General features: G+C 47.3%; 1 protein-coding gene across 2 annotated transcripts in view; it reads right to left on the reverse strand.

Moving 5' to 3' along the window:
- EIPR1 (EARP complex and GARP complex interacting protein 1) overlaps positions 1 to 25523 on the reverse strand; it is a gene marked incomplete at both ends in the record, with an annotated part of 114860 nt that overhangs the window by 20780 nt on the left and 68557 nt on the right. Inside the window, one exon of one of the 2 annotated variants that reach the window (XM_080711032.1) lies at positions 18654 to 18804. In XM_080711032.1, the coding sequence (XP_080567158.1) occupies positions 18654 to 18804 (151 nt within the window). Of the gene's footprint in view, positions 1 to 18653; positions 18811 to 25523 lie in introns of both variants that reach the window. The other variant, XM_080711031.1, reaches the window with a different exon arrangement.

Here is a 25523-nt window from a genome sequence, read left to right on the forward strand (position 1 = left end):
GCCTGGGAGCATGCACACCTTCTCCCTGAGGCTCACCTCAAAGGACAGAGGTGTTTGGCTGGACGGCGCAGACACTAGGCTCCACTGCCACCCCCACCCCGTGACCAATAAACAAAGCCCACCAGGCACAGGCCAGGAGGAGCAGCCTGGGAGCCTGCCTGCTGCCTCCCGCAGTAACTTCCCAGAACGACTACACCACACACAGCCCTCCCCTTGTCCAAACATGGGTGTGTCCCTAGCTTCCCCAGGCTCGACGGGCCATTCCACATCTATGACACAGGCACGGTGTGACATCTTGATACACATACGCCCCCTGAAATGCACATCCTGATCAAGCTAATTGGCACGCCCATCACCGCGCTACGTTCGTATGTGTGTGGTGGGAACAGTGAGGATCCACTGTCTTATCACACTCGGTTATAAATGCGGTACTGTCAGCTCGTCACCACGCCAACACTCGGCTCCCAGACGCGCTCCCTGCTAACTGCGATTGGTACTCTTCCTCCACGCCTCTCCTCCCGCACCTGCCCCGCGGCCCACACCAACCACCGCGCTCTGTTCCCAGGAGTCTGGCCTGGCGGGTCCCACGTGCGTGAGATCCTGCGCTGTTTGTCTTTCTGATTTATTTACTCAGCATAACGCCCTCAAGGTTTGTTCATGTTAGAATGTTGTCTGAAAGTTTGTTTCATGGGTAACATTCCACTACAATTTCTTTAGCTACTTGTCTACCAGCGGGTGATCGGGTATTTTCCAAATCTTGGATATCGTGACTAATACTGCAACAGTCATGGAAGAAGAGCTATCTCTAACCTGTTGAATTCATTTCCTTTGGACTGCTGGTAACATGGAGAACTACTTTTAACTATGTGAGGAGCCTGCAAACTCTTTTCCATAAAGATCACATTGACATCCACTCCGGCCGCCAGTGTGCAAGGGTTCCTTCTTCTCCACCTTAGGCCACACTTCATGGTATTTGTGTTTTTGGGAATGGCTGTTCTAACAAGAGTGAGAGGATATCTCACTGTGGTTTTGAGTTATAACTCCCTCATGATTAATGAGCCTGGGCATTTTTCACCTATCTGTTGGCCATTGTGTATTTGCTTTAGAAAAGTGTTTGTTTAGGTCTTTTGCCCATTTTTAAGCCATATTATTAGTCAGAGGTGGTGGCACACATTGTAATCTCAGTACTTGAGAGGCTGAGACAGGAGGATTCCAAGTTCAACCCAGCCTCAACAACTTAGCGAGAGTCTAAGCAACTTAATTGAAATGCTTTTCCAAAATAAAAACTAAGAAGGGCGGGGGTTGCAGCTTAGAGGTAGAATGCCCCTGGCTCAACCTCTAGTACCAAGTAAGTAAGCCAGACTGTTTTGTTTTTGCTCTTGAGTCTTGCAAGCTCCTTATAAATGTTGGCCATTACCCACTTAGTGGAGGGTTAGAGTTTGCAAGTCCAGTCCTCCACTCTGTGGGCTGCGTGCATTGCGCCAGCCGCCTCCTCTGGGTGCAGAGCCTCCTGACTGCACGTCGCTCCCGCCTTTACTTTTGCTTTCGTTGCCTTCACCAGAAAAGAATCATCCAGACCAGTTTTTTGGGGACCTTTTCTCTGTTTTTCTTCTCGGAGTTTCACAGTTTGAGGTCTTACCTTTAATTTTTAGATCCATGGTGAGTTAATTTTTATGTACAGTGCAAGATAAAGGTCCCATTTAGTCTTTTACAAGTAGGCTTCCAGTTCTTGGAGCGCTATTGAAGAGATTACCCTTGCCCGTGTGTATTATTGGCACCTTTGACAAAGGCTGTGCTTGGCTATGGGTGTGTGTGTGTGTGTATGTGTGTGTGTGTGTGTGTGTGTGTGTGTGTGAAAGACAGAGAGAGCACATGCATTTGCATATAAACTTATATGTATATGTTTAAATTCTGTGTTTCCTGTTATGTCCCACTGATTGATGTGTCTTTTTTCAATGACATATCATACTGCTGATTACTAAAGTTTTGAAATATAATTGGAAATCAGAAATGTGTTCCCTAGTTTGGTCCTTTCTCAAAATTGCCTTAGCTTATTCAGGGTCTCTTGGAAACCTTTATCAATATTGGGATTTCTTTTTTCTATAAAAAATATCACTGGAATTTTGATAGGAATTGCCTTGCATCTGTAGATCACTCTAGGTAGCATGTCCATTTTAACAATATTGAATCTTCCAGTTCATAAACACTGGTTGTCTTTCCATTTGATTGTGTCTCCTCCGATTCCCTTCACCAGTGTTCTATAGATTTTAGTATACGGGTGGATCTTTTACCACCTTGACAAAATTTATTTCTAAGTATTTACTTCTTTTTGGTGTTTCTATAAATGAGACTGATTTTTAAATCTCCTGTTGGGAGCCGGGCATGGTGGCACACACTTGTCATCCCAGCATCTGGGAGGCTGAAGCCTCAGCTACTTAGTGAGGCCTTCTGCAACTCAGTGAGACCCTGTTTCAAAATAAAGAATACAAAGATAGGGCAGGGGGTTTATCTCGGAGGTTGAATGCCCCTGAGTTCGATCCCCAGACCCGCAAAAAAAAAAAAAAAAAAAAAATTCCTGTTGGTGCACTGTACAGTGTATATAGAAACACAACGAATTCTTGTATGTTGGTTTTATACCATGCAACAGATGACACAGAAGTACAGAAGATTGTAAGAGAGTAGTATGGAAATTACATACAAATTGGAGAACCCAGAAGAAGTGAATAAATTCCTAGAAATATACACCCTACCAAGACTGAATCAATTCTAACAGTTTTTTACAGTGTAGTCCTCAGGATTTTCTATACATAAGATCATGTCATTTACTGTTTGAAATTTAACAATTTGGATGTCTTTTCTTTCTTTATCTTGCTTAATTTGCTCTGGCTTGGACCTTAGTAGGATGCTGAATAGATGTGAAAAGCGTGTTTATATGTAAACACATCCTTGTCTTCTTCCTGATCTTCAAGGTTGAGTTTTTGGCTTTTCACAGCTGAATCTGATATTAGCTGTGGGCTTATCAAATACGGCTTTGTGTTGAAGTACATTATTTTTGTATCTAATTTTTTTTATTATGAAAGGATGTTGGATTTTTCAAATGGATTTTCTGCAGCTATTGAGATAACATGATATTTATCCTTTATTTTGTTAATGTGGTATATCACATTTGTTCATGTGTGTATGTTGAACCATCCTTGCATTCCAGGCCTATATCACTCTTAACCAGGGTGCACAGTCCCTCAAATGTACTATTGGGTTCAATTTGCTGTCTTTTATTACGGATTTGCATCTATGTTCATCATAGATAATGGCCTGTAGCTTTTTTTTTTAATGTCATGTCATTGTTTGACTGTAGCATCAGAGTAGGGATGGCCTCACAGAAAGGGTTTAGCATGAATCTTTTAAATGCTTAATAGAGTTAACTAGTGGAGGCTTCCAGTCTGAGCTTTTCTTTGTTGGGCTATTTCTGATGACTGATTCAATTTCCTTACTCACTACTGATTTGTTTGGATTTCCTGTCTCTTCATGATTCAGTCCTGAAAGGTTGTATGGTTCTAGAAAATTTATCCATTTCTTCTAGAGTATCCAATTTTTGTGTATAATTATTTATAGTATTCTCTTATGATCCTTTATACCTCTGTAGTATAAGTTGTAATGTCCTCTTTAATTTCTTACTTTATTTATTTATTTAATTTTTTTTCTCTTTAGTCTTGCTAATGGCTTATCAAATTTGTTTCATTTCAAAGAGAAACTCAAGTTTTGTTGATCTTTTCTATTTTTTTTTTTTTTTTGTCTTTTTGGAACCGGGGATCGAACGATCTTTCCTATGTTTTTTGCCCCACATCTCTATTTCATTTACTTCTGCTCTGACTTTTGTTATTTCCTTCCCTCTGTTGAATCTGGACTCTGTTATTCATTTACTAGTTCCTTGAGGTATAATTCTAGGTCTGCTGAGATCTTCCTTAATGTAGGCATTTATCACTCTAAGAACTGCTTTTGCTGCACCCATAAGTTTTGCTCTGGTACGGTTCCACTGCCATTTGTCTCAAGGTATTTACTTCCCTCACTAATGTTGCTCTTTTCCGTTATTTTAAGCACTTAGGGCTGGAATTAACTTTGGAGTGCTTTCATTTCCCTTGTGAGTGTTGGTCTTTTAGTCATTTCAAGTACTGTAGCTGGAATTCACTTGGAGTGCCACACATTTTGCTGCCCTTTCGGGGGCTCAGTACGCACAGGCTGGCCGCGGTGGCTTCGTCCACCCTCTGCCCCTGGACAGCACGTAATGATGTTCTTCTCTGGGAGGGAACTGTCCTCCACTCTAACTGGCCAGTGTTGCCTGTTCTTTCTGTAGAGGAGGCGTGGGCTGTAACCCTGCTGACCTTGTCCACCACCCTTTCTTTCTGTTCCCACATGTCTTCAGCCTGCACTTGCCTTTCTCCCTTTTCAGTGAGGATGAAAAGCATAGACACTTATGCCTAATGAGTTCTGCTAGTACAATATTACACAGCCCTGGCAGGCACTAAAGGAGCTCTCCTCTGAATGAATGAAGTACAGGAGGCCTGCTGCCTTTGTGAAACCTCATTTTAGTGTTATTTTACACTGCAAATGTAAAGTTATATATATCCATTAAAATTTTTCAAACTTTGGGAAAGTGAATGTCCCTTGCTTTCCCACCCACCTGAGAGCACATGCTACTCTTCATGTGTGCCTTTAAGTTTTCTCCTAACATGCCTAGTACGTACAACATAATCATAATCATAACTTACAGAATGGTGATACGGTGAATGGCATCATTCTGCAACTTGCTGTTTTTACTTAAACTATCTTGGGCAACATCCCATGCCAAGTAGATACAATTCTTTCTAAAGATAAGAACGCTATTGTACAAATTTACACAATTTTTAAATCCAGCTTCCTGGTATATGGTGTTTCACTTCTTTTTTTTTTTTCACACAACTGACTAATGGAATAAAGCAATAAGTATCTTAGGTTTGTGCTTCCTGGCCACGTTGGATCAGTTCTTAGCACTACACTTGCTGGGTCAAAAGACAGAAGCACTTCTTGATTACCTTCCCCAAAAGTGCCTTCTCCACATTCTCACTGACATAGGTTTTGCCTGTAACTCTGCCCTACACCGTTCCAGTAAGAACTCCCATTGGCATCTCAAAAGACATACCTTCATGCTTTAATTTACATTCCCTTGAGAACTAAAGGACTTCAGCAAAGTAACTCCTAAGCAATGTGAGCACATGCATGTTGTCCACTGGCAACTTAGAACATCCTAGGGCTGGCATGCCAGCTTGCATATCAAACATTCCCTCGGGAAATGTAAATTTAAAAAATGAAAATGAAAATGTTCAATGAACACCTACTCTTCACTAACTCACTTCTCTTCAAAGACATATAAACTAAGCATCACACATACGTTAAAAAGACAGTTCAATATGCATTCCAGGGAGCATTCTCCCTCCTATCATTCCCCAAGACCTAACCATACAACTTGGAGGAAAGAAGAGTTATCACCTCACAGTTCCTTGGAGACCAGGGCCTATGGCTCTCAAGCAAGCTGGTGGGACACAGGGAGGGAGAGAGGATGGACTCTGCTCTCACCTCATGGAGGCCGGGAGCAGAGAGGGAGAGAGGATGGGCTCTGCTCTCACCATATGGAGGCCGGGAGCAGAGAGGGAGAGAGGATGGGCTCTGCTCTCACCTCATGGAGGCCGGGAGCAGAGAGAGTAAGCCAGCAAGGGGATTTGAAGACATAAGCACAGTCCCTAAGGCCACACTCCTAGGGACTCACCTCAGCAACACCACACCCCGCCTAGGTTACCACCCAGATAAATCTACCACAATGGATTATCTACTGATGGGATTACAACCCTTGTGATTCAATTCTATCAACGCCAAACACCAATTTACGAGCTCTTGGGGGACTATGGCATCACTCCACTGGTCTGTTCTCCAAGACTTGGCCACCCTCAGCCTGAAGATCAGCAGCGGCCTCGATTCCTTAAAGGAGTCCTTGGAAAGCAGGCCTGTGCAGACAGGCACATGCACCTACACACACACACACACACACACACACACACACACACACACACAGGCGCACACTCCCCAGCAAAGCTCCCTATGGCTTCCTGAGGTGAGCAGCGGAGAGCTCGAGTGGGCTGGGGTCTGTAGGTCCGTGCCTGGCAATGGCCGGCCTGTCCTGGTGACAAAGCCACACAGCAGCAGAAAGTCCTCGGTGCCCTGCAGCAGATGCTCCAGGATAAAGCTCAAAGTTTAATTTCAACACCGAGTTATGGCAGAACTTACGACTGAACACAGTTTTACAAAATTCAAGATTTTCAAGGTTTACGACACAGTACCAAATAAGCAAAATGACCAGAAAGTAAATCAAGGCCTTGCCTTTGGGCTATAACTCCTTGTCACTTGCCAGAATCCCCAGTAGACACTGACCCAAGTCAGGCTTCAGGCTTTATGTGAAGAAGGACCGCTACGGAAAGACAAGCTGTTCACACCCGCCATCTGACCACTGCCCCTCAGCTCGCCTGGAAGCTGGGCTTCCAACCACCTTCCTCTGGCCAGCACCTCGGGTCAAGCCTTAGTGGGGCATCACGGTCTTTGAATTTGGGGCCAGAGTGGAACTGATGTCCAGGAAACTCCATCAGTGCTCTGGAGGCACTTCCACCAGGATCCCACAATCTAGAGCACCCTACCTCTAAATACAACGGTCTGTCCGAGGCCACCCAGCCAGGAGGGCGACTCAGCCATTGTGCACATTCTCAACTCACTCCTGCACTCACGAGACATATCTGACCACGTCACTCCCAGATGCTCGATTCTTTCTATTCTGAAGGGCACAGACCTCTTCTGTGCTCTGGTGTCCTGCCTAACAGTCTTGACTCACAGCACCACTCCCAGTTCTTCCATCTGAAGTTGACCAGGTGACCTCTGGGGCCCTGGAGGTCCTGTTGTGCACACAGGCCACTCACTCTGGGCACTGAGGGTAATGGGGGCTAATGGGAGCCACCTGCACCACTCTCTTTAAGGCTGATACACCAATGGGAGCCCCTCCTCATGCGCTGCCCCTCACAGAGAGCCCCCACAAGGTCAGGGACTGGAGCCACGCAGGCCCCAGGCTCCAGACCCCGAGGAGCAGGTGCTGGACTGATAGACCTCCTTCTCCAGAGAAATGCTCAGTGCGCAGGCCAGCGCTGAGGAACTGCAGGCTATAAACCAAGGGTCTTTGCCTTTGCTTCAAGAAGACTCACGACTACAGTCACTGAATTCTCTGAATTTAAAGTGAAAAGGGACACATCTCTTGCACACTGTGGGAGTTAATCTTGGCACATTTATCTGGATGGTCCAGACCAAAATAGGAAGTCTCAGTGTGTGGCTCATGGTAGAGCACTTGCCTAGCCTATGTGAGGCCTTGGGACGCAGCCTCAGCAACACACACACACACACACACACACACACACACACACACAACCGGCATAAAAGGCAAGAAAAATAGGCACGCCAACGCCAGGTAACTGATACTCATGACATCACTAACAGTCACATCAATTGTATGGCTGACACTGTCTCCATTCAACTCTTCCCCACCTATGGTAGGAGAGAGGAGGGGAGAGTAAGGGAAGATTCCAAGAAGGAGCAGACCAAACAATGCCATGTGCGCTTACGAATCTATCACTGCGAGCCTCACGATCACGTGCAATTACGATGCCTCCGATGAACCAGTAAAAACAGGCTTAAGCAAACAATCAGAAGACAAACAACTAGGCCAAGGAGAAGGCCATCAACCAACTGGGACGTTTGAGAGAGCTCCTGATCTTTCTTCTGATATTGGTCTAAACTGGCTTCTTTAAGGACTCTGATAGAGAGACTGCGGGCATTCTACAAAGAAAAGCCGTGAAAACTAGGATACAACACGAAGGCACATCATTTCTGAGAGTGACACACCGCAGGTTCTGCTGTCAAGGCACCTACAGCAGCAAGACACGGGGGCCAGGCTTCCTGGAGCCTCGGCGACAGGTTCTACCAGACCACCAGCAGACCTCAGTGTCCCCCAAGAGCGCCAGCTCACTAGTTAAAATCCGTAAGGCAGGCAAGCAAACCCCACAGACACACAGAGGGCAGTTTGAAGCAAAGCTGCCATCAGACAAATGGAGCATTGCACTGCGAGAATCTTCAGGTCCAAACAGAAACCCGAGTTCACTTCTTTAGGAAAGCAAGCCTCCTGCAGTTCACACGCACAGGCAGGCACACGGACAGCCCACTGCACCCCAAGCTTTCGCCAATGTGGCCACCCAGTGAGATGAGTGTGCTCCCCAAAGGTGTCATCACCCACCGGTGTCCTCCCTGTCCCCATGACCACATGTCCCCACACTCGGGACCCTTGGCACACCTCCCTGTCTGCTAATGAACCCGACCCTGGGCTTCTCCTGCATCTTACTTGCAATCTGTCTTTTACCCAACAACATATATCCACGTAAGACATGCCAATACGTGAGTAGACAAGGTCTCTGTTCTTCTTCAGGTGATGTAAAACTACAACAGCAGCCAGCACTGGGGGATCCATCCCAAGGAAGAGCTCGTGCACAGTGCTTCGAGAGCCATGACGCACATGGAATACCAGCCATCCCAGGGCTGGTCACGGGGACAATCACTCCAAGACAGGAGCTCTCCTGTCTTGTGGGCTTCGCTACTTATCCATGAGTGAAACATCTGAAAGTGGCCGTTTTCATTTTATAGGCAGCAATCCCTATAATCACTACTGTTTGCAACACACCTCATAATAGCTGCAGTATGCAAACGGCAATAAAAAGAGAAATTCTATTTTATCATGGATCATCAACATGAAACCAGTGCTATAAACCTAAGAAAATAGCCTAGAATTTCTGCCATACTTGCTACTCCAAACTAAGAAGTTTATTTCTTTGTTCATAAAAATCACCTACTTTTCTGCTTTACCACACTCTTCCAGTAAATTTGAGAGAACATAAAACAATATTAACAAGTCAAGAACAGAGGAGCATGTACCTAATACAAGTATGCTACACCCTTTTATAAACATGGAGAGAAAAACACGAGAAAAGGGCTGCTTCTGTAAATAAGCCCAAATAAAACATGTAAATAAAACATCAGAGCTTCTTTGAGGCAGATTAACAAGGGCCACGGTAGCAGATGTGTGGTTCTAATTCATAGGCTTTGTGCTCATCAAACAAAACATTCCCTTTTCTTCAGTACGTGATTCCGGCGTGAACAAGTAAGCATTCTGGATTTCAGCACTTGTGTGAGAACAGCTCCCGCCAGCAAGAAACTCTCAAAGGAACCTCACCGGTAAAGTAATGTAAATTTGAGTGGTGGTGCATGATTGTAATCCCAGTACTTGGGAGACTGAGACAGGAGGATTGCTGGTCCATGGCCAGCCTCAGTAACTTTAGCGAGGCCCTTCGTAACTTAGTGAGACCCTGTTTTAAACCAAAACAGAAAAAAGGGCTGGGAGTGTGACTCAGAGGTAGATTGCCCTGGGTTCAATCCTGAACCAAAAAAAGCATCATTTACATACACCGCCCTCCTCCCTATGGCCACTCAGGATGGGACGTGGGTCTGCTAGGACGGCCACCCAACAGGGTGGGACGACCTCTAATAGGCGGGGTCATTCTCTACCACACCGGGCAGTGGCCAAGGCTGTTGGAACATGACCTCAGAGGTACTCTCTGATCCAACAGAACTCTACAAATATCTTCAAGGGTATTATTGTACTGACAAAAGGACAATCTTAAGAAATACATACATCTACATTATGGCAATCAAGCCATTGGTTAGGTACCAAGTTTGAAAGACCCTTTTAAAAAAGTAATGAATTATTTCTTTAAGCCACAAATCTCTGTTACAACATACCGATTTGGCAATGTGGTTCATTTCTTCCTGCTTGAGATTCCCTAATAAGCATACGCCAGCTCTGTACAGTGCTACAGGATTGAGGAAAGAAATTTCAAGAGCCACACCATGAAGCCGCAAGCTTCTCAGATCGGTCTTAGAAACAAGAGTTCTTTATGCCGTGACGTGTGACATAGTTCCAGTGACAGATGCATGTTGCTACACTGCCTGGTAACCCTTCTGTCAGCTGAGCACGGGACTTTGACTCTGTGCGGCTTGGTTATTAAAAGCCTGTGTTTATTCTGACGTCTCACTGGGACAAACTTGCAACTCCATCAACTCCACTTTTGGTCAGATGAAAAGAAAAGGGCAAAAAGCCAGCTGTAGATGAGGAGAAGGTACCGTTGTCAGATGGCTTTCCCTCTCTGGAAGCAAATGTCACCAGTTAGCCTATGTGACCCCCCACAAGCACGTGCGTGCTCAGCAGAGAAGCACTCCAACACTAATAGCTCAAGGGGCCCATGGACTGGATGTCGGCAGAGGTCTCCACTCCTCCACACCTGCCCTGGGGAAGTATGTCGGGGGTGGGCGTGCTGCTCCATGGACTGGATTCAGTGAACACACACAGAGCATGGCTCCACGGAGCCTCGGCAGTCCTGACCTTCTGTCCTGTAGAGAGCAGGAGGGAGGCTCCATCTGTAGTCAGGTCTAGAACTCACACTACAACGTGTCCTTGCCAGGGCTGCTGGGCCAGCCCATGGCGACCTGCCCTCTGGGCTGGAAGAGTGCAAGCCTGCCAGGGCCCACACATTCCAGGCACAGTCCACACACCCACACATTCTTCCCCCGGTCTTCTCAGCAAGTTCAAGGGTGGCTTTAAGATCACGACAAAACTTTAAATACAGTATTCTACCTAAAATCTCAAGAGTCTTTTGATTATTCATAGAAGTCCTTCTTCTACTTGAGTCCTTTACCTCCTGTGTTTTTCAACAATGGAGGGAGAGTCAGCTATGATTAAAAACTCATATACAGGCCAGGCGTGGTGGTGCACGCTTGTAATCCCTGCGCTTGGGAGGCGGAGACAGGAGGATCGCTGGCTTAAGAGACCCTGTTTTCAAATAAAAAATTATAAAATAGGTCTGGGAGTGTAGCCCAGAGGTAGAAGGGCTTCCAGGAACCCCAATACCACCAAAAATTTTAAAAAAATAAAAAAAACTCATATACAGGACTAATGTACCTCTGGTTTAAATTATTAATAATCTTTCCTGATATTTTATAAGAAATTTCACTGCTGAACCTCAAGTTTATATAATCACAAATGGAACTTTTAAAACTCAAAGAGAGACTTATTATACAGGGGAATACCGCCCTCAAGCTCGTCCTGCCAGTGTACCACGCCCGGACACGGCGAGCAGGTGCTGTCCATGGTGCACTGGCAGGACAGCAGCGTCCATGAGCTTCGAGGAGGACGGCAGCGTCCGTGAGCCTCGAGGAGGACGGCAGTATCTGTGAGCCTCGAGGAAGATGGCAGCTTCCGTGAGCCTGAGGAGGACGGCAGCATCCGTGAGCCTCGAGGAGGACGGCAGCGTCCATGAGCCTCGAGGAGGACGGCAGTATCTGTGAGCCTCGAGGAAGATGGCAGCTTCCGTGAGCCTGAGGAGGACGGCAGAGGATGCCAGGTCTGTGGGCCCTGGTGTTAACTTCCAGCCTCTGGATCTGCCGGGGATGAACTCTGCTGTTTAAACACCACCCAGTGCGTGCTGTGTTACCATGGCCTGAATGGACTAAGGCAGCATCTTGACCTTCCCAGTGGATACACTGGGAACCTCTCTGCTTAGTATGTTCATGGGAATACACTCGGTTCATAAGAGACATGAGATACACTTTGTTTTGTTTTTTGTTTTTTGTTTTTAAGGTTGAATCCAAGGGCATTTTATCTTTACGCTACATTCCCAGTCCTTTTTATTTCGAAACAGAGTCTTGCAAGATTGCTGAGGGCCCTGCTAAGTTGCCAAGGCTAGCTTTGAACCTGCGATCCTCTTGCCCCAGCCTCCCAAGTACTGGGACTGCAGGTGTGTTCCACCACACTTGGCTGAGACACACTTCTGAACCACATTATTTAATGGAAACTTGAACTAAAAAGTTAGGGAGGATATAAATTTCTATTTGATATGAGTACCCTTACTTTCTGCATTGTTTTAGATTTTCTTTCTATTTTGAATCTCATTAGAATAAGTTATGTCTGTACATTGCATTTTGCCGAGTATTATCTCAGTATGGTCCCATCTTTATTTTATTTTATTTTATATTTTGTGGTATTGCAAATTGAACCCAGGAGCATTCTACCTCCAAGCTACACCCTCACCCAATTTTTTATTTTTTATCTTGAAACAAGGTCTCGCTAAGTTGCAGAGGGCCTCACTAAGTAGCTCAGGCTGGCCACAAACCTGTGATCCTCCTGTGTCAGCCTCCCAAGTACTGGGAGTACAAGTGTGCACCACCACGCCCAGCTTGGTCCCATCTTTTTTTTTTTTTTTTTTTTTTTCTGTAGTATTGGTGAAACCCAGGCAGGGGCTTTTCTACCTCCAGGCTATACCCCCAGACCTCTTTTATATTTTATTTGGAAACAGGGTCTCACTAAGTTGCCAGAGCCTCACTAAATAGCTGAGATTGGCTTTGAACCTGTGTGATCCTCCTGTCTTAGCCTCCCAAGCATGGGGATTACACCTGGCTGGTCCCATATTTATTTATTTATTTATTTATTTATTTATTTATTTATTTATTTATTTATTTTTGTGGTACTGGGGTTCCTGGAAACCCTTCACCCTTAGGGGTATACGCCCAGACCTATTTTTTAATATTTTTTAAATTTGGAAACAGGGTTTCTTAAGCCAGCGAGGCTGGCTTCGAACCAGCGCGACCCTCCTGTCTCTGCCTCCCAAGCACGGGGATTTCAAGCGTGCGCCACCAGGCATGGTCCCATCTTTTTAATACTTGATTTTAACAACATATGTTTGGGACAAGAGATTGTGACACTCATTCCCACATTATAATGGAGACTTCAAACAAACCTCAAAAAAAGGTATTTTTATACTGTCCTATAGCACTGTAAGACTGTCCTTTTCCTGTACAAATTAGGGGATATTAGACAAAATTCTGGCTTCTTATGAAAGCTAATGGACAATATTAGTAATCAGGGAAGCAATTTCTAGGCATCAGTTTTAAAACCCTGTGCTTAGGTTCATTCAGGCCAGGTAAAACTAAACAGTGCTAGCTAAACCTTATAAAATCTGAGCATTCTTTGAGGATGGTACTGTCATCATCACAGACAATTCTGTATTTTCTTGGCAGTACAATCACATCATCGAATCTCTGAAAATATCAAACACATTTTCTTACCCTCAGAGACAACTTTTGCAAGATGCTAAGGATAACTATCAATTTACTCTTTGTAACATTTAACCTCAGCCAAATTTCCACTTTTCTGTTACATTGAAGTAAAAAGAAAAGGAGATGAGGCCAAATCCTTTTTTATTTTCTTTTTTTCTGGACAAAACACCTGTCTGGGGCCCACATGGCTTTTCTTTTGCTTCTTCTCCAGTTTCAACAACCACCATCCATGCCCTTTTCTTCCTTCAAATAATCATCTTAGCACGCACACCAGCCTTCCCAGGCATCCCTACACTCGGCCTGCCTGGCATTTCCGCGTGGCATTTACTTCAGATGCATGGGGGGGGGGGTCTCTCCCCAGCAGCTGGGTCGGGAGGCAGAGATTGGCTGGCCGCTGCGCAGCGCACGGCCGCTGGAGAGACGTGCAGTGCACTGAACGCGGCGTGCTAACTCCTCCCGTGTGGACACCTCCATCCTTGGATCACTTTAGCTGCAGCTGGCCATCATTAATTTTATTCCTATCCTTTGAAAGCTCATGACGACTGATTTTAGTAGCTTCTCTTTAATGGAGAATATCAGCTGAGAACCAAGGCGATTTGTATGACTGCTCTTGACACAGCACTTGGAAAACGGCAGACAACATGAATGCACCCACGTTTCTATTGTTTTGACTTTCCTTCCACTAGCCTGCAGGGAGCATTCATCTGCAGCTAAGGTGCACGACTCCCGAACAGCTGGAGGGCCTCTTGATCATCAAAAGGAGCGGGAGAGCCACAAACCCGCCCTGTTGGGGCTAATCAGCCACCGAAGCCAGGGTGATGATGAAGCATTGTGGAGACTCTTGGAAAATAATTACCTCCTTCCCCTCTGAGCCACATAGTTCCAGGAAACCTCCCCTTGAGCAGGGCTCCCAGCCGCTGGTGTAAACATCAGCAAGCAGGTGTAAAGTGCCAGGAAGCACTAGAGAACCTGGCCAGCCTGCGCCGGCCCAGTGTTAATAAACCCATGTTAAAAACTGAAAAATCCCATTTAACTATTAGTTTAATTATTGACCTAAGGAGGGGGAGGGCTAAAAACAAAGCTTATTATCTTCCAACTCCTCCATAAAACATAACTTGCTTGCATTTAATTTCAAAAGAGACTAGCTAGTGGACCACTCTCAAAATGTATTCTGACGAAGATAAATTTATATTCCCAGCAACTGAAACAATTCCAGGGTCAAAGGTGATGGCCGCAAGCATCTCCTTCTGTCCCTTCAGCTAGGAGGGAATTAGGCATTTCTGGACTTTAGGGCCAGACTGCCTGGCCACGAATCCCAATACTCCTCTGAGGAATGACTGAGCCCAAGGATATTCTGCTTGACCTCCCTGGCTTGCAGGACAATGTCAGTCCCTTTTTCTGGGATCCCAGTGAGGAACCAATATGGTAATATATGCGATGTCCTCCGGCAGAGCTCATCCAAGGGCTCAGATTGTTACAGTCCATGGAACCCATTCCATTCACACAGGGGTGCCTCCCCAGAGCCCTTGCTACCACCAGCCCTCAACGGGTGCTGCCCTTGGTGCTGAAAAGTCCACAGGGAGCCTGGCGCTGCCCCTGTACTTAGTGCATTTGGGTCTGCTGGGTGCTGTCCTTGGTGCTGAAGAGACTCCTTTGACCTGGGCGCTGTCCTGGTGCTGAAAGCACCTCCTTTGTGCCTGAAGCTGTCCTGGTGCCTCAGGAGCCCTTTAGGCTGGCACTGTCTTTGAGGCTGAGGAGCCACCTTTGCCTGTGCTGCCCTTGGAGCTAAGGATGCCCTCCTGAGCCTGACCAAGTTGGGGCTTCAGAAGAAGCACTGAGTTCATAAAAGAACTCAGGAACAAAAGAAACAGGAACATCAAGCAGAGACGACTGCCATGACAAAGATAAAATCAAGGGAAATGGCAGAAGTCACGGGGCGGTTGGAGCGTAGATGCTTAGAGAAGAGCTAGGAAGGGCCTCTCTGAAGAGCACAGCGTGGCCGCGAGGCTCCGGGGTCAAGTCAGACGCCCTCACCCAATATTCCTAGTTACGTGGTGACTAGCTGCACCTCGTAGTCTTATGCGGCACCTCGTGCCCCATACGCAGATCTACAGATAATAGGCAGCAGGCTCTGCGGGGCTCTACATGCCGAGCCCCTGGCCGCCTCATTGTTACAGCTTTCCTTAATACAGTAAGTACCACATTTCCACAGAGAGGCCCTACCCTCAGAGTAACTAGAATGCTGTCTCCACTTCAGACAGAGGTGTGCTCTGGGTAAAGGTGTGCTCTACCCCCCGGAGAGACAAGGACAAGAGGCTGAGCTCTGGGCCCCTGCGCTCATCTGCCTTCCAATGCACCAAGCCCCGGAGCATGCGAATCTGACGTGTCGCCTGAGTGCCCGGATCACAGGCCATCCTAATGGGAACAAAGGACAATGACTCGTCAACTCTGCTTGTTGGAGGACTGGAAAGGACATTTGGGCATCCGGACCTGCAGCTCCAGAACAGCAGTCCTGAGTGGCCAGAGGCAGGTGCTCCGTGCTGTTTGCCTGGCAGAAAAGGATGGGCGCACCTTGGCATGTTGGGCATGCACTGCTGGCAGTGCAGACAGTGCTGGAGTGCAGAGACGGTGTGGCGATCAGATACTCTCATCGACAGCACGCTGTGCAGGAAATGTCACAGCCCCTCTTTTGGAGCTGCTCTGAGGACCAATTTACAAGCCAAAAGGAAAGCACAAAGATGCACACAAAACGACCACCGATCCCTTTGTGTCCGACACCAAACAGCACCTTTCATATCCACCACACTCACCAACTTAGATTTTCCAAAGTCAGTTTCTTTGTCTAATGATAAAACTTTGACATCACTGAAGGTTCTTGAAAAAAATATATGTGACATCACCAATTGCTCGTGAAGACACAGAGACTGGCCCCACAGCGGGACATCCAACACCTGTAACAGAGCTGATGCCAACAGGACACGGAGGGGCTGGTCCCACGCACTGCACTGGGTGCCAAAGGTGTGTGACACAGCGAGTGCTGGCGAGGACAGAGGGAGGCTGGACCACGTGAGCTACGGGGAGACCACACGTGTGCGGCCACTCTGGGAATGACGCAGCTCCTTCATGCCAGTGGCTGAGCCAGGGTGAGGCAGGGAAACGCACACTGAGGCTCACTGTGGCTTCAATCATCGTAGCCTAGCGGGGATGGTCAGACACACGGTGGTACATCCACGCTGCGGAATATTCCTCAGCAACAAAAAGGACCTGAGCTACTAATCAACACATGCAACACTTGGAAATTAAGCGGCACTACAACCTCCAGGGAATTAAGCTTTCAGAAAGCCAACAACAAGGTGACTCGGTGTACGATTTCACGTATACAACCTTGAAATGACTGAACGCCAGATGGAACATAGATTAGTGCTTGTCAGAGCTGAGACTGGGGTGGGGAGGAGGGTGACCGTGGCTGTGGGAGGCGGTGAGCAGCCCTTGGGATGGCGCTCCAGGGTGTCCCGGAGGCTCCTTGAGGCCACTCACGTGCCGAAACAACATGGAGCTGAACCTGGTGCACAAGCCGTGCGGGAGTGAGCCAGGATCGACTGCTGGCTGTGACCTGCGCTGCCATCATGCAGTTACCATGGGAACTGAGGTGGGGGCTCAGGGTCCTGTGCTATTCCTACAACTGCTGGTGAACTACAATGACCTCTAAAAAACTGCTCGAAACCGGGGGCTGGGAATATGCAATAATGTACTGCATAATAAAAAATAATTCAAAACATGCTTTGAACAATGGCAGCAACTCAGAATAAACAGCACCATGGGTGAATTTGAGAACAGTTGACCTGCAAGTGTTTAAATACCAACAACCACTTCACAACAAGCATCCCTTCCTGGGGGTATCTGTGGTGCGGTTTATCTCCAGGCAGAGCTGGGGGCCTGAGGCCAGGACACGGGCCTTCTCTGAGGCCACCTGTCTCTGAATGGACAACAGGACTGGCATCTGTCCTCGCTGCCCCCCCATGTGACCGCAGACCTGCCAGAGGCTGGCTCATCTGCTACCCCGAGCCACTGTGCCTCTGGGCACACACAGGCATACACAACCAGGCACACTCACAGACACACACAAATGTTCGCTTCCTGGGGAATGTGGAGCCCCCGATGGAGCCGTGGTTTACGCAGTCTCCGCACTCGGGTAGCCGAGTGACAGTGTGGAGATGGTCACTCCTGGGGCTACAGGACACGTCAGCCTGCCTGACTGTGCAAGGCTGGGCGTGATGTGAACATCCAAGCACCTTGGTGGGAAGAAAGAACTGCTGAATGGGGAAGCAAAAAGTCATAAAAAGGCCTGTCAAACTGACACAGAGCGTCCTGAGCCTCAGACTGCCCGACTGCACACACACTCAGGTAGCAGTCCAGCCAGCCCCGCAAGGGGGACCTGGCCGGCCTCGGCCCAGTTCCCGAGTGCATTCCTCTGCAGCACTCAGGCAGAATGGCAATGCTTCCCTGGGGCCCTGGCGCATGGTCAGGACGGCTCATCGCAGCCCACCTTGCTCATCTACACTTGTTTACCTCTAGGTCTCCCTGGAGGCCGGAACTTCTCAAGACAGGTCCCAGGACTCTGCCCTGGCATCCTTGGAGCCTGCGGGGTGCGTGCAGCAGGTGCTTAGTAAGTGTCTGAAGGGTTAAATTTATTTACTAGGCAGCAGTGACTACAACAAAGCCAACCATATGAAGAGTACGAGTCTTCTTGCACACACACACACACACACACACACACACACACACACAGAAATGTCACTGTGTTAAGTAAAACATTAATTACTGTTATTGCTATAAACACCCAATAATAACACTCTGCCCCATGGTTCCTTCAAGAAATCATGGCCTCGTCATCTCGCTGGGGAGTCAGCAATGTCAGAGGTCAGCAGTGACCACTGTGCAGAGGCCCCTTGGAGTGGCCAGGTGGGTGGGCACAGCCGGCCTCCGACCACTCAGGCAGCAGCTGGACAGGGCCTCCACAAGTGGAGGTCACACCTCTCCATCCAGCACACCACATGACAGGGGGGAGACCAAGCTGAGGGCAAAGGCCTGAGCTCGAAGAGACCCCATGTGCGTAAGTGCCGTACAGTGACCCGCTGCTTTACTCTGCCAGCAACCGAGGGTGACACTGACTTAGACAAAGAAGGAAAGTCAAGGTGCAGCTCTTAGTGGTTTCCATAAGTGTGGTTAATCTAGAAAATGACTGGGATGAAAAGCCCAAAGCAGCGTCCAGCATCCTTTTGCAGAAAAGCCTTCTCGAGCAGGCAGGGTGGCTTCTGCACCTGAGCAGCCTGCAGGCTTGTTCTGAGCACATGAAATATGCAGCATCCTACCAGGCCACGTTGCCGTGGGCTGCGTTGTCAAGGTGACAGAGCAGCTCCAGGGTCTGCGCGGTGCTCGCGGAGTCGTCAGGGGACTCATGGTTGCCGGATTCCAGCTCCTTGGGCATCCTCCACACGGCCGCACACGCCAGGACCCGACTGTCTGAAGCTGAGTGACAGAGGAGAATGTCAGTAGGGCACAGTCCGCAGACAGCGCACCGACACTTACACTCACCCACAAGCAGGGCACATCTGCTCTCTAAAATATTAAAACCGCAGGCAGCAGAGCGCGCGGAGACAGGCCCAACCAGTCTGCAAGCAGAGCAGGCACCTCCCGCAATTAGCATCAGCGAGCTCACCTCCTCCTGGTTTTAAAAACCATCACTCCGTTTCAGAGACAATTTAATTTCCTCAAAATCAATTTCCTCCTGTTGTTCTTCAACAGTTCTTCAAAACCAGGAGCAAAATGAGGGATGCCAGACATCACCGAGCACGCAGCTCGCGGCGGAGAGGGCGTTAAACGGATCGCTTTGCACACAGCTTTATGGGGTCATCATGGGCAGGTGTGAGGCTCACGAGCACGCAGCTCATGGCGGAGAGGGCGTTAAACGGATCTCTTTGCACACAGCTTTACGGGGTCATCATGGGCAGGTGTGAGGCTCACGAGATGCTCTCCACTTGGAAACACTGCTGCTGTGTTCACCAACCTCAGTTTACCCCAGGTGATGAGTGTTTGGGCCCAGATGGCAAGGCCATTCAGAGGTGCCACAGGCTGAAATGCACACATCTTATCTGTGGCGCCGTGGCAGCCGGGGGAGAGCAGCCAGTGCCTGAGGCCTTTGTGTTCCCAGCCACATGGACATGGCATCCTCAGTGAACACGGGCCTGTCCTGAGCTCCTGCCACTACAGCTCAGGGGCCCCCTCTCAGAACCTTGACACCTTTCATTGTATAAGTGTGCCAGGGACCTGGGGGTTTTCAGAGCACACTGAAAAGCCACCGTGTGGATGGCAAGACTAAACTCACATGAGAAGGATGGGGCCTGCTTGTGGGGGATGCACCAGGCTCCAGGGTTTGGTCCCTCCATCATAAACCTTCTCAATATGATAAAGCTTTTAAAAATTGGATTTAATATCAAAACTGTAAATACAAACCCTTTCAAAATTTACTTCTCATTTAGTTATAAATTATAAGCGCACTCAACACCTCCCTTCCCCTTTTAAAGGTGACTTCGATGAATAGATTTCAATATTAAATTATTAACTGGTATCAAATGAAGATATAACATATCCTATCCATTTTAGAACAAAAATATCTTGTCAGGAGTAATTTTTCTACCAAGGAACTAAGAAAGAAGCATGTGGCATTATAAAAATGAGGAGGACTTTATTACATTAAAAATTACACCACTTATTATTAGTTGTAATGGTCCTTCACTCTAAATACGATGAATGAACCAAGAAACACAGTAGTGAAAACAATAATAAGATATCTGCCTATTATTATTTTCACCATCACTACCCAAAGCCAAAGTACAGCACGTCCAAGGATTCGGATCTCCGCCAAGGCTTTCTGGTTCCAATCACAGTGCTCATTTCACAGACTTCACTAGGTAGAAGAAAATGCGGACTTTGGCTTAAAGAAAAATCACACATATAGCTGGGTGTGGTAGCACACGCTTGTAATCCCTGTGCTTGGGAGGCTGAGACAGGAGGATCACGGTTCGTAGCCAGCCTCAGCTACTTAGTGAGGCCCTCTGCAACTTAGTGGGACTCTGTTTCCAATTAAGAGAATAAAAAATTAGAGCTGGGACTGTAGCTCGGAGGTAGAATGTGTCTGGGTTCGATCTCTAGTACCACAAAAAGAAAAGAAAAAGAAAAATCATATTATCGTTTATCTACCTTTACGTATCTACATTTAATGTCAACACTTTGACCTTTAACTACAAAAATGTAACACCGTTGGTTTCTGTCTACACAGTAAGTTGATTTTGCTGAGATCCTCAGTCCCGAGGTCCTTCTGTGAAGCCGATGAGCTGGGCGATGATGCTCCTGGGAGATGAGAATGGCCGGGGAGCCGGCAGCGCGGAGTGGAAAGAGGACGCCCAGAGCATGAGCCTGGGCAAGACTCAGGCTCCATCATTCTTTCCAAAGGACAGAACGAAGTGCCTACTCTGAAACACGGTGGAGCCGATAACATGAGAAGTAAAATGCGGCTGTATGACAAAGGAGTGAAACGCATAAAGCCACCAAAGCAGAGGAGCGGTCATAAGGCAGGCATGCCCATGGCCAGGTCCTCACCCAGCAGTCTTCTTCAGGGGCCCAAAAGGAAGTCTTCCTGAACTGCCTGCCCACCAGACTCCTTGACCACTTCCATGTGAGCCTCGGTCTCCACTTTAAAATACGCTCTCCCTCTCCAAAGTCTGTATCAGATAGAAGGCTCAGAGGACTAGGCTGGACATCCACACGGCCATACCCTGCCGCCCACATCATCAAGACAACAGGAGAACGCAACTGAGGAACCTCGGAGAAGACACAGAATATGCGCTCGCCTCAACTGCCATTCTACCCCCACCCTCCTAATATAACTAAGAGGGGCTTGGGAGTTCCACTTCCTTTTAAAGACATAAACCCACAAGGATAAGAAGAAGAGACGTGAAATTTTAGAAACTGGAAAGCAAATGGCTCAGGGCCAAATGATTTAGCATACCCAAGAAAACTGACTCCTAAGATAGCAGTGAAGAAAGCTCAGAAGCAACCTCATTTTTATTGCCCATAAGGCTGAGGAGCGGGTGGCACCTGGCCACCCTTGAAGGAGAGTGATGAGAGAAGAGAGCAGCTAAAATATATATTCACTGAATATCTGTTCTTGAAACAACGATAAAAGGCATAAACTGCCAATGTCTTTCTGTCACTACAGATCATACAAACATTAAAAATATTATGTGAAGATGTTAAATGTGGCCTTATATTAAACATTTAAAATTCAGAAGAAATGAGCTGGGCGTGGTGGCACACACTATTAATCCCAGCATTCGGGAGGCCGAGATAGGTGGATTGCGGGCCCTCCCATCTCAGTGAAACAGGTTCTCACTGAGTTGCAAAGGGCCTCACTAAGTAGCTGAAGCTGTCCGCACACTCAGATCCTCCCATCTCAGCCTCCCAGGTGTGCACCACCACGCTCAGCTTATAAATTATTTCTTACTTGAAAAAGTAGGCAATGTAATTCATAACATTAACAAGTGAAAGAAAATAAAACATATGAGCATGTGACCACCATGAATTACCCATTTCTGATATTGCTCTGATAGAGATCTTTCTGGGGAAAAAAGAGGCAGAAGGAAGGATAGTAAAGGATAGAGGAAAGAAGAGAACAAGACAGTGGAGAAGGGAGGAGCTTTGAGAAGAGCAAAAGAAAGAAAAACTTATGCAAACTTAGTAATTATGAGTGGAATGGCAAATGCTGTCCTTTGAGAAAAAGCAGTGAGACAGCTTTGTACTACTGCATCTAGTTAAACACCATCCTAGAGGTAAAGCTACTTCCATATGGCAAGAAAAAAGATAAAAGAATAGGAGAGTAAATCAAAATACCATTACTAGCTAATGATTATCTGAATAGAAAATTTAAATGCACCTATATTACTCGATTAGAATAAAACAGGAAATTCAGCGAACTTGCTGAATACAAGGATGACATAAAGATCAATTTGACTTATTAGAAAAATCAAATACTGAATAATATCTCACTAAAGATGTACAAGAACCTGTTCATAGTAAAACAAAAAACACTGCTGAGAAAAATTAAAGGCCCAAATAATGAAGATATACTATATTCATGGATTGGATAGTTCAATAATGTAAAGAATCCATTATCCTCAAAGTTTCACCACTTTTTTGTTTTCTTTTGTTGTTTTTCTTGGGTTTGTTTTTGGTAGACATCAACATGTATACACACTTTAAAAATACTTAAGCAGCTGTACACTCACTCATCAAATAACCCAATAATTCCACTCTTAGGAGAAACTACCACAAAATTAACTAATATAAATCTCTGACAACTCTATGACTCAGGCAGTTAAACCTGGCTCCAAAGCAAGAGCAGCCAAGAGAACAGTGTAACTGCAAGAAGTCAGAGGAAACAATTATCATAATGATCAAGGAGGCCAGTGTGTGAGCCAAGGAAGCTCACTGGCAGAGCTGCAGGGATGGTAGGAAGGTCGCATACCCCAGGGGCAAGCAGATAGGCGTCCAGTAGAGGTACTGCCTGCTTAGCATCACACATACTTACATTTTCCAAAGAAAACAAGATTAAGCAAAAGGCTGAGGAGAGTCGCTCCATTAAAAGAAATTATCCCTTGCCCAGTTCCAGATCTGAGACACTTTCCATCTTGGTACCCATCATCTGTAAAGATGGCCAGGATCCAGGAGCTGGGCAAGTATATAGTGTAATAATCACCCGTCTGCACCTCGAGGGACTGACTGCTATTTGGCTTGAGTGGACAATCACTTGGCCAAAGGTAATGCGTTCCTAGGAATTTCAAGTTCCACAGAGCCAGGTCTGTGCTCACACTGACACCCAGAGACCCAAAATGTCACTGTGTCCTCCCATCAGAGTGCTGAGAGTCAGGGGACAGGTGATGAGTGAAGTCCTGGGCAACGGTGGGCTTACGGGAGCTGCCCTGGGTCTGTGAGCCTACCCAGGGGAAAGGTACGTTGTCTGTGAGTATAAAATTGGGTTAACATACTGGGAGTTTATTATGTGCCCATACTGGGTCTGTGACCTGTGGGATCAGTAGAAGGTCAAGTGGAAGGTCAACTGCCTCCCTCCCACCCCAGGATGGTGGGCACATGCCTGCTCCAGGGGCCACGGCTATGAAGGGGCATGCCTATGTTCACTTGGTCTCTGTAGAGTGTGTGGGCTCTGGAGAATGACTGTAGATTACTCTAAGCTCAGCAGAGGGGAGCCCTGCTTACAGCTGTGGTCCCAGATGTGGCATCGGGGCAGATTCACACAGCCTCTTGTATACGACGTGTACACACTGACCTCCAAATGCATCTGCTCTATCCCAATGAAGAAAGAGAATCAGAAACTGCCTGCTGCACAAGTAGAGGAAAGCAGTGCACAGTCTGCCAGAGAGCTGGTCCTCTCCCTACTCTCCATCAATGCAGTTCCAAGACTCCAGTAAAATACAGTTCAGACATCTGGAGATCAGGTGTGCAGAACATCACATGACCAGGGCATTGATTATTTCAATCTGATTAGGCAGGAGGAGGGTGCAGAGAATCTCAGCAGAGACGCAAGAGATGCATCTTGTTGAGATGCAGGTACCTGCCATTGCTGTCGACATTCAAGAGAGTCAAAGCAACCATGCTATCTTACATCCACAAATGAGGAGGAAAAGAGCTTGGCCTCTGAGGTGGCACACCCAGGAACACTGGGCAAGCCTGATGCGATGTCTGATATAAAAGGCGGCCAGCTTAGAGCCCTGGAGCAAGTTCAGCCAGGGAAGAGGCAGCTGGGGACACAACACCTAATGGCCTTGCTGGCAAGGAAGGTGTCACTGGTGCAAGTGTACGGTGTGGACTTCGCAGCAAGCCCAGGAGGCCACAGTGCAGGTCCCTGGTTGTGCAAGACCATGCTCTCTCCAGGAGAGAATCACATGCCTTTTGAAACCAGCTCTGCCTACGCTGCTGGACCCTGACCATGAGACACCAAGTGTCACATGTCACCCGGAAGACCAGCTCAATCATACTGTCCAAGCCATGGATTTGAGCAAAGCTAACAGTAGTGTGCTATAAAATAAAGACAGTGGTCTGGGGTGGTGGTGCACACCTGTAATCTCAGTATTTAGGAGGCTGAGACCGGAGGGGGGCAAGTTCAAGACCAGCCTCTGAAATTCAGTGAGACTCTTAGCAACCTAGCAAGATTCTGTTTCAAAATAAAATGTAAAAAGGACTGGGGGTATAGCTCGGGTAGAATGCCCTTGAGTTCAACACTTAGTACTACTGAATGAGCAGGACAGGATAGGATAAGGAGACAGTGCACTCAGGGCCAGAGGGCACAGGAAAGCTGCATGGTAGGTGCCTAGACCACACATGCCCACACCCTTGTTGTACACAGGCCTATGGCCACTTGCAGGCCACTTATCTCAGGGAGGAAAAAAGGCTGGGCTAGTTACGAATGGGAGGACCCAGTATGGAGGCACAGGCTAAAACCAGGCTGAGGTGCGAACAGCTCACTTGGGAGAAAGCCCTGGAGAGGCAGCATGGAAAACTTCCGAGGCCCGAGCTTTGAGCACGGGTCAGCCTTGTAGCACACAGGAAATGGCACATACTCAAGGTGTGCCCAGTTGTCTGGATGGCAAATAGACTAAAGAGAAAAAGCTCTTAATGAACCCAAGCCTAAGGCACAGAGCGCAGGCTCAGTATGAACCCAAGCCCACAGCAAAAAGTGTGAGCTCTGTATAAAACCAAACCCACGGCACAGAGCAAAGCCCTGGGGTAAATAGAAGCCACAGCACAGTAACGACCCTGTATGAATCCAAGCCTACAGCAGAGCACAGCCTCCGTAGAAAACTAGTTTTATGGCACAGAACACAGGCTCTGTGTGAAACCATGCCACAGCAGACAGCGTATCTGCATGAAACCACGCCATGGCAAAGAGCACGAACCTGGAAAAATCACCATCACGGTGCAGACATGAGCTCTATATGAAACCCAAACCCACGGCACAGGGTCCAAATAAAACCAAGTCCACAGCACAGATGCAAGCTCTGTATAAAACCAAGCCCACCGCAGAGACACAAGCTCTGTATAAAACCAAGTTTAAGGCACAAAGACCGTGCTGTGTACGAAGCCGCTGCTCAGCAACCCCATCCACGCTG

Source organism: Muscardinus avellanarius, assembly GCF_963383645.1.
Source record: "Muscardinus avellanarius genome assembly, chromosome: 15".
NCBI classification, from domain to species: domain Eukaryota; kingdom Metazoa; phylum Chordata; class Mammalia; order Rodentia; family Gliridae; genus Muscardinus; species Muscardinus avellanarius.